The sequence below is a fragment of the Ascaphus truei genome, chromosome 2 (assembly GCF_040206685.1).
Source record: "Ascaphus truei isolate aAscTru1 chromosome 2, aAscTru1.hap1, whole genome shotgun sequence".
NCBI classification, from domain to species: Eukaryota; Metazoa; Chordata; class Amphibia; order Anura; family Ascaphidae; genus Ascaphus; species Ascaphus truei.
The window spans coordinates 385,167,200-385,180,295 of NC_134484.1; the positions used below are offsets into that span (position 1 = coordinate 385,167,200).

General features: G+C 44.6%; 1 protein-coding gene across 9 annotated transcripts in view; it reads left to right on the plus strand.

Moving 5' to 3' along the window:
- SNX13 (sorting nexin 13) overlaps positions 1 to 13,096 on the plus strand; it is a 148,289-nt gene that overhangs the window by 56,832 nt on the left and 78,361 nt on the right. For all 9 annotated transcript variants that reach the window (XM_075587191.1, XM_075587197.1, XM_075587198.1 and 6 more), the window contains one exon: positions 7,205 to 7,307. In XM_075587191.1, coding sequence (XP_075443306.1) covers positions 7,205 to 7,307 — 103 coding nt within the window. The remainder of the gene's footprint in view (positions 1 to 7,204; positions 7,308 to 13,096) is intronic.

Here is a 13,096-nt window from a genome sequence, read left to right on the forward strand (position 1 = left end):
AAATGCTCTGTGTTGTGTTAATTTGAGGAGTGCTTGTGTAATCTCCTCTTTGGATACTGGTCCAAATTGAAAATTGTGAGCAGTGTTGGGAGAGGGTGGGGCTATATGGGTACTCCCAGGATGAGATTCAGGTTTGTGGTTTGGGTTGCGTTTCGCTAATAAGTTAGTGGCACATCCCACAATGTAATCATTGAATGCGTTTTCAATGTCACTGGGGCTTGTCAGAGTAATATCCCCCTTAGTGATATTACTTGGTTGTTGATGGTTAGAAGGCTGGAATATATTGTTGATAACCTTCCAGAAGTTAGCTGGGTTTGATGTATTCTGGTGGAGATTGTCAGAGTAATATTGTGCTTTTGCGTGCCTTGTTTGCCTTGTGCACATGTTCCGCAGGCATCTGTAAAAAATTGAGATCCTTGGTAGTGCCAGTTACTTTGTAGCTTTTCCACAAGGCATCCCTGAACTGGTAGAGTGCTATAAGGTCAGTTGTAACCCATGGAAGGTGGGCCCCCCATACTCTTATTCTGCATAGTGGAGCATGGGTATCACACAGTTTTATGACCTCGGCTTGGAAATAGTCGAGCGCAGAATCAGGGTCGGGAATTAAATCGATTCTGTGCCAAGGGCAGTTGGTAAGGTCAACCAGAAACTGTTGTGGGTTAAAGTTTCTAAATGTTCTAGTGAGTTATAGATGAGATATATCTAAACAAATGAATTGCTTACAAACGTTTAAGAGTGGAGACAGTCAGGTTGATAATCAACACTTTTTAAAAAAAAAATTCTAAACGTTTTTGGCCTCAATAGACCATGTCCACCAAGCTCCTCAAAGATCCCTTATTTTTTTTGCTTTCTAATCCTCACAAAAAAATAGTTTACGTACAGTTTTGGAATTAACTGTTTTAACAATCGGTTCAAGCTAATTTGGTTGGGGAAGACCGCTCTGGGCCTCTGGACAATACGAGAGAGAGAGAGAGCAATGCCAGCAAACATATTAAAGATGAGAGCTGTGTTCCCAGCCATCATGATATATTCTGACATTTTTAGTGTGAAGTTTCTCAGTGTCCAGTCAGACAATGCACTGTGGTATCTTATCTCATAGCTTATCTCAATCATCCTGGAGGAACGAAGAGTATTCGCATGCTGAACAAAGTCAAGCTAAGGAGCATCTTCAAATGATTTCAGCAGTACACTTTTAGGGAATACTGAATACTTCCTCAGTCGTCATTCTATTGTTCCAGGGATATGGGCCCTTCATTCTCGGGTATTTTAGCTCAGAGTTCAGAAACGGGGTGTTCTCAAGTAGATCTGATGGTGAACATGAAGAGTTAGTTAGTAACTGAACCTTTTTGCTCTTTGAATGTTAGAGATCATTTGTTGCAAGTGCATGCGATGACAAAGTGTTATATTTCCCGGCTTATATATTCCCCTGATTTTCATGGTTCCCAGAGTGTACAAAAAGATAAAACAAGATAAGGCTAAGGTAATGCCAATAATTTTCTTCTGGCCCAGAAGGGCATGGTTTTCAAAGCTTTTGCTCTTGGCACAGGCACCTTCAATAGTGCTGCCAGTCTGTAAAATTTGTTGAGTCAATGACCACTGTACCATGCAAAACCGCAGGAGATGTAATTGTGAGCATACATTCTTGAGTGGGAAAGACTTAAATGTCTGGGTCTGTCTCATAAGGTCAATTGAATGCTGCTGTGTGCATATAAAAGGTCAACTACTGAAAATCTATACAAATGCTGAAGAATATATCTGAAATGGTTTAATGCTGTTCAGCAAGATCCAGATTCAATCACAGTGTGCAAGTTATTAGATTTCATATATAAAGGTTTAAAGCCATCTTCTCTGAAGACCTAGGTCATGACAGTAAGCAGCTACATGGGCTAGTTTTCACTCTTTAATTAAACATTGTAGACTGAACATTGAAGCCTTTAGCAGATGTGGCCGTTGGCTGGAAAGTTATGCAGGCAGTAATATGGCCCTCCAGTATCTTATTGCTGTGGGATATCCCTTCTTGTGTGTGTTGCCAGGCCAGGGAAAACCCAGGCCATTTTTCTTTTGCTTCTTTGTCCTATTAGGCAGTACACTCATAGTTTCCCAACCCCTAATTCTTTTTTTGTATGTTTTGTTGGGGGGAATGTTAGTTCTAATTTCAGGAATATGGCTTTGGAAGAAACTCTGAGGAGTTGTTGGGGGAGGAATCTTTTATAGAAATGGCTGGCAGTAGTCGGCTTCTGTCCTACTGAGGGGGGGGGGGGGCGGCAATGTAATAGAACTGGGCAATGCCCACTTGTGTGCAGTACCCTAGATTGCGTTTTATCTGCTACTTTCTTTGTGTTTAGAAAAAAAATCTTGTGACACCTTGAGCGGACCTGACAAGCTTTTTGAGTGGTTGTGGTCTTGTTTTTCCACTAAGAGATTTAATTGCACAGAATAAAATACCAACAACAGTCTTTTAACATGTTACGCTGAGATTTGTATGCTGCTTATTTGTTGAACTGCTACCATGATTAAATACCTAGTATTTTACAGCTCCTATATGCTAACTTGACATGCATAATTTTGGCTGGCAACTTTGCTGAAGGTTACTGGTGCTCTCAGCATGTTCTGTTCTGTACTTTCCTGGAAATTCTTTTTATCTACAAGACTTGATAACATTGTTAGTTTTCTTGAAATGAGCAGCCCATCAGTGTGTGTTACTGTCAGTACCGTGGCCTTGCCTGAGACCGTGTAAGTCAAATCAGTTGCATGCTTTTGAGTTACAGCATTTGCAAATGGTCAGTGCATTTCTATCCTTTCTTCAGCTTTTTTTTTTTTATATTCATACTTAAATTATTATTGATTTTTCAAGCAGGGATATACAGAACTAAAACATTAGAGGGGGGTGGGGGGTGGTAATGGATACAAAAAGAAGAAACAGGGGGGGGGAAGCAGCACAATAGTGATTCAACAGTTCTTGCCGAGATATGCAGAAATGAAGGGTGGTTGGGGTAGGGGTGGGAACATAAGAGGGAGATAAGAAAAGTGAGGGACTGCACAGTGGCGAAACCACAAGTCACATTGCATAACCTAGTTTTAACTTAGATTGTGTAGTTGTTATGGAAGCTTCTAAATCTGCCATGGAGACCGTCTCTGGGGGGCCTGGATAATACAAAAATTCTGTATTTTTAAAAAAAACTTCTTTCCTAATCATTTATCCTCCTTAGCGCCTAATTGCTATTCTGGGATAAGGGGGAGGAGGGAAAAAACAAAGGGGGGGAAATCGAGAGAAAAAAAAGAAAAAAAAGAGTGTGCATGGATGTGTCTCCTGTGAGACTGTCCCCTTGGGAATAAAATCTGAGGTGGGGGAGGAACAGAACAAAACAAGGGAAACTGTGTCTACAATAACACAGATAATGTTGGGGTTAGTGGCCAGGACTCAAGACAGTCCAAGTATCCTAGCTCCCTCCTCTGAGCTTCTCCAGGCTTTGCGCCTATTGCATATCTAGCCTGGGTCCCCCTCTGGGCTCACCTTGTGGCCCCTTACCTCCCGAGATGGCAGCAGAGGCGTGTGGGGAGCTGCGGCTGGTGCAAGCGCTTTGTGCAGGTGGTACAGGACACGCAGGTGTTCAGGATGGCGAGTGGGTCGCCGAAGGTCCGTGGCGGCTCCCATTGCCGGGCGCCGCCATCTTCTTGTAGTCGCGCATGCACAGTACGGGTATGGGTTGCAGCGGCCTTTAGACAGATGGTGCGGATGCGCAGTACAGTAGAGGCGGCAGCCATTACAATATAGCTCTGCATGGGGAACTACAATTCCCAGAAGCCTCATGGGCTGCATAGATCACATGCAGCAAGACAGCGAATAGGGCGGCAGCCTTTTTCCTGACAGAGGTTGTTACATTTCTTGCGCTGAGACATGCCAGGCAGTCAGAGCTGGGGCAGCAATAGGGTAGGTTGTGTGTGCCGGGCGTCCATGGCCCCTGCTCTAGGCCAGAGACCCCCTTAGGCCCCAGCTAGGCCTCGACTCACCACAGCTTGTGGTTGCTGCAGAGAAATGCCCATAGATAGGGACACTGCCCTGTAGTACCAGTGTGAGGACACAGACAGGACACAGCTGCACCCTGGCATCAGGTGGTCTGGGACCAGATCCCCCCCTACAGATAAGAGACATTCTTCATGGTGGCACCGTCCACGCAGGACACCACCCAACGTAGAAGTGGAGGCTACGCCGACTATGCTGGATCAGTGGATCCGCATTACCTTTCGGCCATACTCGGATGTAGGAGCCAGCTTCGGGTAACTGTTTAGTCAGAGAGCTCGGGTGGGAGGATCTTCTCGTGGGAATCTTGGACCAGGATGGCTCCAGGATTGGGGGTTCTTGGCTCCCAGTGCTCGTCTGAGAAGAGGGGAGCTCGGGCCTAAATATTCGAGGAAGGCTTCACCATGTCTGGGTTCCTGAGTGTTAGATGTCTCCCATTGTTAACTGCTTAAAGACCAAAAGGGAAATGTCCATCTATACTTGATGTTGCAGTCTCTTAGCTTCGATGTCTCCTCTCAGAGATCTCTTCTTTTGGCAAGTGTGGAAGGCGCACGGTCTGCATATACCTGTAGGGGTAAATTTTGAAACTTGAGGTCTCTGGAGCCTTTCATCACCATGTTGAAGGCTTCCTTTGTTTTGAAATAGTGGAATCTCAGCACCACATCCCTTGGTCTGTCTCCTGGTTGATGCCTCAACCTTAAGGCTCTGTGGCATCTGTCAAGGGTAAGGGACTCTTGTAGAATCAGGAAGGGCTGATGTAAGCCAATTGCCCATGAATCCCTCAATGTCTGTTATAGACTCTGGGATCCCCCGGATCCGAAGATTATTACGGTGGTCTCTATTCTCCGCATCCTCCTGTCTATCCTTGATGTCTAGGAGTTGGGACTTCATTTCTTTGAACTCAGTGTCCATCAGAGATTTCTGGGTGATTGTGGCGTCTACCTTGGATTCCAAGGAGCAAGTGTGTTCCCCCAAGGAAGATATCTCATCTTTAAGATCTTTCACTGCTGCTTGCATTAGAGATTCGATTTTATTAAAGAAGATAAGCAAGTCATTCTTTGTGGAAAGGTTTTCGATCTCCACCCCTGGTTCAGAGTCTGGGTGTTCCACAGAGGGGGCCACCTCCAACTCCACCTGTTGCGGGGCTGGCCGACCATGGTTTCTAAAATATTTACGGAACTCATTCTGGTTCTTTTTTCTTTTTGATGGTTCTAATTGCTTCCGAATCCATGGTAAATAAGACTTGCACAAGATGGGAATTATATTTACTTTTTTTTTTTTTAGGATAGTTGGACGGGGCCAATTCATTTTCCTAAGCTTAAATTGAAACTTGGGTTATTTATGGAGCTTGGGTCTCAGGACGCATTCTTAGCCAGCTCTATTTACTCTTCTGCCCTCTTTCGTTCTTATACCCACAGAAACAGGGGAGGATAGTTTTTCCCCAGTGGGAGATAGATATTGGGCTGTTAGCTTATCCTTGGAGTCTTTGTTTGGGTTCAAGTGTGCGTGGGCGAGATGACGGTCAGGTTGTACCTTCTTGGGGACGGGCTGACACGTACTTTGGTTTTCTGTTGCTTTTTAGAGGCCTTCAATTGCTGTCTCGAGCTTGGGTGGATCTGGGCCCTGATCTTTTTAGCAGGCCACTGGTTGTTTACCTTAACACGAGGGGTGGAGGGGGAATCTGCCGTGAGCAGACCTTCCCCCAGAGGCCACTTTCAGGCAGTCAGCCGGGGGGCGTGAGAGACGAACCCAAGCCCCCCCGCTGCCACGTTAAGGGGCGCCGGGGCAAGATGGCCACCCTTCCACTCCTCTGGAGCCCCCGAGCTACCGCACCGGCTAACAGCCGGGAGCCCTCTGCAATGTCGGAGTGGGGAATCCCGACAGGCAGCCCCCCTCCGCTTTGCGACCTGTCTCCAGCACAGCGTCCTGCCTCCCTTCAGATTCCTCTGGCTTGCTGCCAGCCGCTACTCCGGCTCTCCGATCTACGCCTCCCGCTCGCACCCCACGCTCACTTGTGAAGGCGCTGGAGCTGCGGCAACACCGGAGCACGTCCGCTCCCCGCTGCCCTCTCAGGGATTTCCGTCCCGTTTGGTGTTCTCCACCGGTTGAGGGTTTTGCGGCTGGGCTTGCTTCAGGCTGACCCCGCGCGCTCGGCGACCTTGGAAGCCTCAGGGGATCTCGGCAGAGGCTATTTCTTCCTTGCCTTGTCGAGCAGCGGTCCGGGCGCCGGGGAGCTCGAGTCGAGCTGCAGGTCTGGAGGTTAGTCTTCTCCGTGATTCTCTGGGATCGCGGTTTTTAGGGGTATATTTTAGGGGTATTTATGCCCAAATTAATCCCTTTGCTGTGGAGCTGAGCCGACGCTCAGAGTCCTGGCCACGCCCCCCCCCCCTCTTAAGCTTTTAAAGGTGTTGTACTAAATCACAGAAATGTGAAATCACCCTGTCACATAATACCTTCGCTACCATTGTAGAGGTTCTTTCACCATGTTTAAAAATGACAAACTATTTCTATAATTTATCCGTTCCTGAACACTGCCATGTTCATTGCACCTTATGAAATAGTACAAGTTCTAGCATTTACTGAATCATTAAAAACCAATGCAAAATGAGTATGATATAAGGATTAAAATGGGAAAATAAATGCAATTTGTGACAAAAAATAAATCCATAATTGTGGGGCTTATAAAATATGGCTTTAAAACTGCAGTACAATTTATACCTTTTTATTTAGATGCAGAGTGAATAATATTATATAATGTCAAATGTAAAAATAATCATTGATGGTAGAGGAAAGCTTCTACATCTGATTAGTAACACAGCATTTCTCATTAGTCGACTGTTAGTATTTTCAGATTCTGTACAGATTCATGTAATGGTTGTCAATCTCCTTTGAATGTTTGAACAGGGCTTTAAACAGAAGAAATGAAGAATCCTTTTTTTATATATAGTATTGTAAATAAGATGTATACAGATTGCATGCAGCATTGACACGGCTCCCGTGTGTGGTTTAGGCATCATGCTCACTACATAATCTTGACTAGAAAGCGCAGCATGAAGGAGGCCCAGTATTGTACCAGATATTGGTGATAACACTGTTCATGTTAGAATGCTTTATAAACCACTGCAGTTACAAATGTCTTTTTTTTAAATGATCACCCATCATATTACATTTTATGTCTCACAGGGCTTTTGTCATCACTCTTCTGTTTGGGAAGACAAACTCAGAGAAGTACCTCGAAAAGTGGGAACACTCCTTTCTTCCTCCTACGTCTGCTGGGTTGTCAAAGGTAAATTTGGGAAAATGGGAAACAGAGGATTGATTGTGTGTCTATGTGCGATTCATGTTTTGTTTTCTATCTATATATATAAGTCTCAAATAATGTTTGTGTGTGTATGTCTGCTGGACAGCTCGGCAGGGAGGAGCCAGGCAGGGAGAAGAGACACACACGCACACACTCCTCACACCGTGACCGCATGCGCCTCTGACCAACACCGCACACCGTGAGCATACACACACACACACGCACCCCTCTCCCGTTGGCCGTCACTCTCCACCCTCAGCCGGACAGGCCCCGCACCTTCCCTGCTGCAAGCTTCCCGGTGGATCGCGCTCACAGGTGCAGAGAGGGGGCGCATGCGCAGCGCTCCCCGGACGGGAGGAGGGAGAGCAGAGAAGGGCTAGGCGCGCGACAATCGGAGGAACGCAGGAGAGAGGAGCGGTGCTTTGAGTCCTGGCAGAGGGGAGGGGGCTTTGTGGTCCGTACCTTCGGAAGAATACAGGGGAGGGGGCTTTGTGGTCCTGTAACAGGGGAGGGGGCTTTGTGTGTGGGGGGGGGGGGACGGACAGTGTGTGTGTGTGGGGACGGACAGTGTGTGTGTGTGTGGGGGGGGGCAGTGTGTATGTGGGGGGGGGACCACAGTGTGTGTGTGTGGGGGGCAGTGTGTGTGTGTGTGTTGGGGGGGACAGTGTGTGTGTGTGTGGGGGACGACAGTGTGTGTGTGGGGGGACGACAGTGTGTGTGTGTGTGTGGGGGGGGGGGACAGTGTGTGTGTGTGGGGGGACGGGACAGTGTGTGTGGGGGGACAGTGTGTGTGTGTGGGGGGGCAGTGTGTGTGTGTGTGGGGGGACGACAGTGTGTGGGGGGGACAGTGTGTGTGGGGGACCCTGTGTGTGTGTAGAACACTGTAGGGGGGGGGGGGAACGGAGCTGTGCAGGGGGGGGGGGACACAAACAGAGAGGGGGAGCGTAGAAACAGACAGGGGGAGTGGAGAGAGAGGGGGGAGCGGGAAATTGTACTCCCGGGCAACGCCGGGTCTCTCAGCTAGTAATCACATAAAAAGTAACCTTTGTGCTGTTATGTGGGCCCTTCTTTGAGTGAAGAGTTCATAGTTCCATTCCTTTAAATTTGTCTAAAACATTTTTATTTTTCAACATATTTCCCTTGCAACTACATCATTATCAGGTACTGAAATAAGCCACAAAAGTATTTCTAATGTTCTAGAGATGAATGAGTTGAATGACCCCGTCAAAAACGTGTTCTACAGAGTAAGGATGTTTCCATGGTAGAAATATATCCAAAATGCCAATGTATATCCAGATTAGGAACGGAGTTGAATATAAGTCCAATGTCTTAACCGATAGTGTGGGGGACGGGTTGGCGAATTTAGCAAGAGAGGGATGACTGGGGGAGGTCTCTCGACCGGCACCGGACCCCTTCAGTAAATGTAACCGCACATGAAACCAATCCTCCTGGGGACACTCCGTCAGTGTTTAAGAATGAAATCACTTACTGCAACTCGTATCCGGATACGCGTGCTCCGTGCTGTGTGTAGTCCATAGAAGGGAAACTTCTCACTGGCGAGAGAGAAGAAACAGCGGGCACTGCTCGGCAATTATTGAGGCTGGACTGCGCTATCCTCTTTCAGTTGCAGCACGATATGCTTATTTTGTGATCTGGAAAAAAACTTCTGACAACTGTAAATTTGTAAAATCCTTAACTCATGTAAGCTCACCGAAGACAATTATTGTATTGTAGTATATACTGTAGTAGATATGTCTCTTTGTTAAAAGGTTACAGAATCTGACATTTCCAGGTGGAGTTGGATTGTGCTTTAAATTATTTGGGGTTGCATCATAAAGGTAGAGTATCACTTTGTAATATATATTACACTGTCTACTATTATATTTTTTTAAAAATACTCTTGGGGCACTACACAAAAAGGAATGATTGAAAAGTAAAAAAGAAAAAAAAAGGAAATGCACAGATGTTTTGTTTTTGAAATTGAAAGCTATTGTTTTGGACCAGAACCAAAAAACAAACAAACGTACCTTGAAGTACTATATTCGAAATCAAACAGCACTACCCATATACTGGAACATGTTTAAATCGGTAATGCAATCGGTACACGAGGACATAATGAATCCCTCATTACTAAATGATAAACAGAACATAAGTGTCCTCAGCACTTCAAACAAGTATAATTTCTCACACGGGTACACAGACTCAGAAATAGAACAAAAATGGTAATCTACAAGAAACCTACTTAATAAACCAATGCATAAAAATCCAGCAAAATGTAGTCAAAACAAACACTTCATGTTATAAGACAAACCAAGATGTAAATTATAAAAATAAAAAGCATAGGGTACTTATCCACCACTGGAGCAGGTAGCAGAGAACATGGGCAAATGCGCAAAAGAAAAAATATAGTATTAGTATCCAAAAACTAGAACAGAGAAAACAGCAAAAAAATAGGGGATAAATGCTAGAACCGACAGGGAGGGAGAAAACACGTACTCCAATAGGGGCAAAAACCAGAACAATTATATATGAAAAGGGGGCAATGGTTTGGGGTGACAGACCCCATCAGGGTCCGTTCCCACGTGACCCTAATGGACTGTGGTACCTCCCATATAGTCCCTACAAATAGGGTTTTGGATAGAGACGTCCTGTTGTATCTCCCTCGGTCAGTCTTAGTTTGTCACCCCAAATTGTTGCCCCCCTTTCATATATTATTGTTCTTGTGTTTGCCCCTATTTGAGTTCGTATTTTCTCCCTCCCTGTCGGTTCTAGCATTTAGCCAGTATTTTTTGCTGTTTTCTCTGTTTTAGTTCTTGGATACTAATACTACATCTTTTCTTATGCGCATTTGCCCCTGTTCTTTGGCTACCTTCTCCAGTGGTGGATAAGTACCCTGTGTTTTTTTAATTTTTGTTATTTACAGCTTGGGTGTCTTGTATGATTGTGTTTTGTTTTGACTACATTTTGCTACTTTTGTTTGTACTTTCCACTATTATGATTTTTGATGCGTTGGGTTGGTTTATTAAGTTGTTTTCTTGTATCGTACATTACCATTTTTGTTCTATTTCTGGGGGTCTATTTGTCATTATTTAAGAAATGATTCTTGTTTTGAGTGCTGGGACACTTTTTTTTGTTCAGTGTATCTTGAAGTACTGTATGCTGTACACCAGGGGTGGCCAACTCCAGTCCTTGAGTTAAAAACGAGTCAGGTTTTCAGGATATCCCTGTTTCAGCACAGGTGGTGCAGTCGAAGACTGAGACACCTGTGCTGAAGCAGGGATATCCTGAACACCTGACCTGTTGGTAGCTCTTGAGGACTGGTGTTAGCCACCCCTGGTGTAGACACACCCTTCAGGACCATAGTATCCTTGTCATTGCTGCTCAATATAGATGTAGAGTGCACACACACACAGTACTAGAGAACAGATGATAAAACTTAAAACTGGAGTACTTTGGAATATATTTTGTTTTGTACATTGGAATATATTTTGTACAAACACCCATACCACCAAAAAACTGTGGTAATGAATGCATCCAGTATTTTTTATTTTACATACATTTATCACGTGGAGTAATTAAACGTACTCGGTCAGTCTGCTTCAATGCAATATTCTAAGCAGCAACGCAGTAATCCTGCAAACAGTATTGCGTTTTTGTGAGAGTGAGATTACCCCCAGATAAAAACATACCTATTATCCACAGGGAAACACATCCATTTCTAAAATGTCTATTGTACTTGAGCTGAACTGTCCTATATTTGAAATATGTATATTATTATTTGAAATATGTATATCAGAACACTTTAATGATACATTTTAGGAGTCTGTCTTGGCCACACTTCTATTCCATCCTAGAATTCATATAGCAAGTAACAGATTTTAATTTTTTTTGGTGACCTCATTGTAGCCTCTCTGCACAGTGTAAGACAATGGATGTGCTCGCTTATGTTCTGGTTATGCACCCATTCACTTCAATAGTTTCCAGAATAGTGTAACCCTGCAGTTACTCTGTACAATTGACAGAATTCTGGTTCAGTGCCAATTTTATGCAATCAATATCATTGACCGAGTAAGGCAAGGAAACATGGAAAATATTATATTTGTAGTTCTATTTGGATACTTTTTAAATGACCCCAGAACTTCGTGTTTTATACAATAGAGCAGTGATTCCCAACAGGGAGTTAGGGAACCCCTTGGCATTTGTTGTGAGGTGTCTGCAAGGCGTTTGCCCCAATAATTATGTAATGGCGGATTCCAGGCAGTATAGCGAGTTCCTGAGCTTGTCTGTGTACTGTGCCCTAAACTGCACCTTAGAGTGGGTGGTATAGCTGTCAATTACATCATGAGCTTTCTATAGTCGTTCAGTGCTTTGCACCCACTGCAGCAATGCATTGTGTGGCGTGACTTTGGAAGCTCCGGCAGTAACAGACAGCTACACCACACATGCTGTCTGTACACACTCTGGTGCATTTTGGGGCATTATTAAGTGAGTGTTCCGCCTACAAGCTGAAGACACTATACTATATGGCAGGGGGGCGCAAACTTTTTTCCCTCTCTTCCGCGCCCCCCCTAACCACCAATTACCCGCCCCCCGGCGTCATGATGTCACGTTGCCATAGCAACGTGACGTCACATGACCTCGCAGCGTCATTTTGACGCCGCGATGCCATGGCGACGCAAGAAGGAAGCCGCCGGAGTCACGGGTAAGTATGGTTTACAGAGGCCCTGCAGCTCCCCCGGCACTTAATTTAAGTGCCTTCGGGAAGCGCGCGGGGCCTCTGTAAACCCCGCGCCCCCCCACCGGCAGTCTCACGCCCCCCCTGGGGGTCGCCCCCACAGTTTGCGCACCGCTGCTATATGGTATCTGTCACACTGTTTTGTTTCAAATAGTCTGATGAGTAGGCAATAAGATTAATTGATTAATTAGGAGCAAATATTTATCAAAGTGTGTACAGTGTTGTATTCTTTATTTTATTTTTTGGGAGGAAAAAATTATATAATATATATGTAATAATAATAATATGTGAATGATCATGATGTGTATTTACTGTTTGTAATATCAATGGAAATTAAGAAATAAAGAATATACAAAAAAAAAAAAAATGAAATCTAAAATAAATTGCATGAGATCTTTGCTGAATCAGGACACTGAATTCTTTGGCCTCTGGGGCCCTGGTTCTTCTGGTGCCAATTTGTCTATTCACTACTTTCTTTTTCACCATCCAAGATTTGACTTTAGCCTCTCTGTTCCTTTCTGTGTTTTATATTTATTTTATTTCATAGTGTAAAGTTCCCATTGCACGTTCAAGCCATATTTAACGAAAAACAGGTTTTTATTCAATTATATTTGATAGTGTGCTTTTCATAGTTAGCCTTTCAGGAAGGCAGCAAAACACTTTGCACTACATCTTTTCTCCCCCCCCCCCCTTTTTTTTAGCTCTATGATTGAAGCAGGGGGTCTCTGGAGTTCAATTGTGTTAATTTCAGCTCTGGGGACCCCCTGCTTGCAGAGATACTTAGGCATGGATACCATTTTTGCTGACGCATCTTCTCGTTTTGATGGGGGATCTGAGATATGCAACCCAGACACCCTGTTATATTTACTGTCAGTATAATGCTGTTTTTCAGCTCCTCACAAATCTATTTATTTTATCATTGTGAATTGCACCAGATGTTACAAATGTTATGTTATAGGAGATCTTTAATAAGTAATATATTGACCCTCCTGTCACCTATGTCTTCTGGCCCAGGAGTTTTTATGATGCCCCCTTTGAA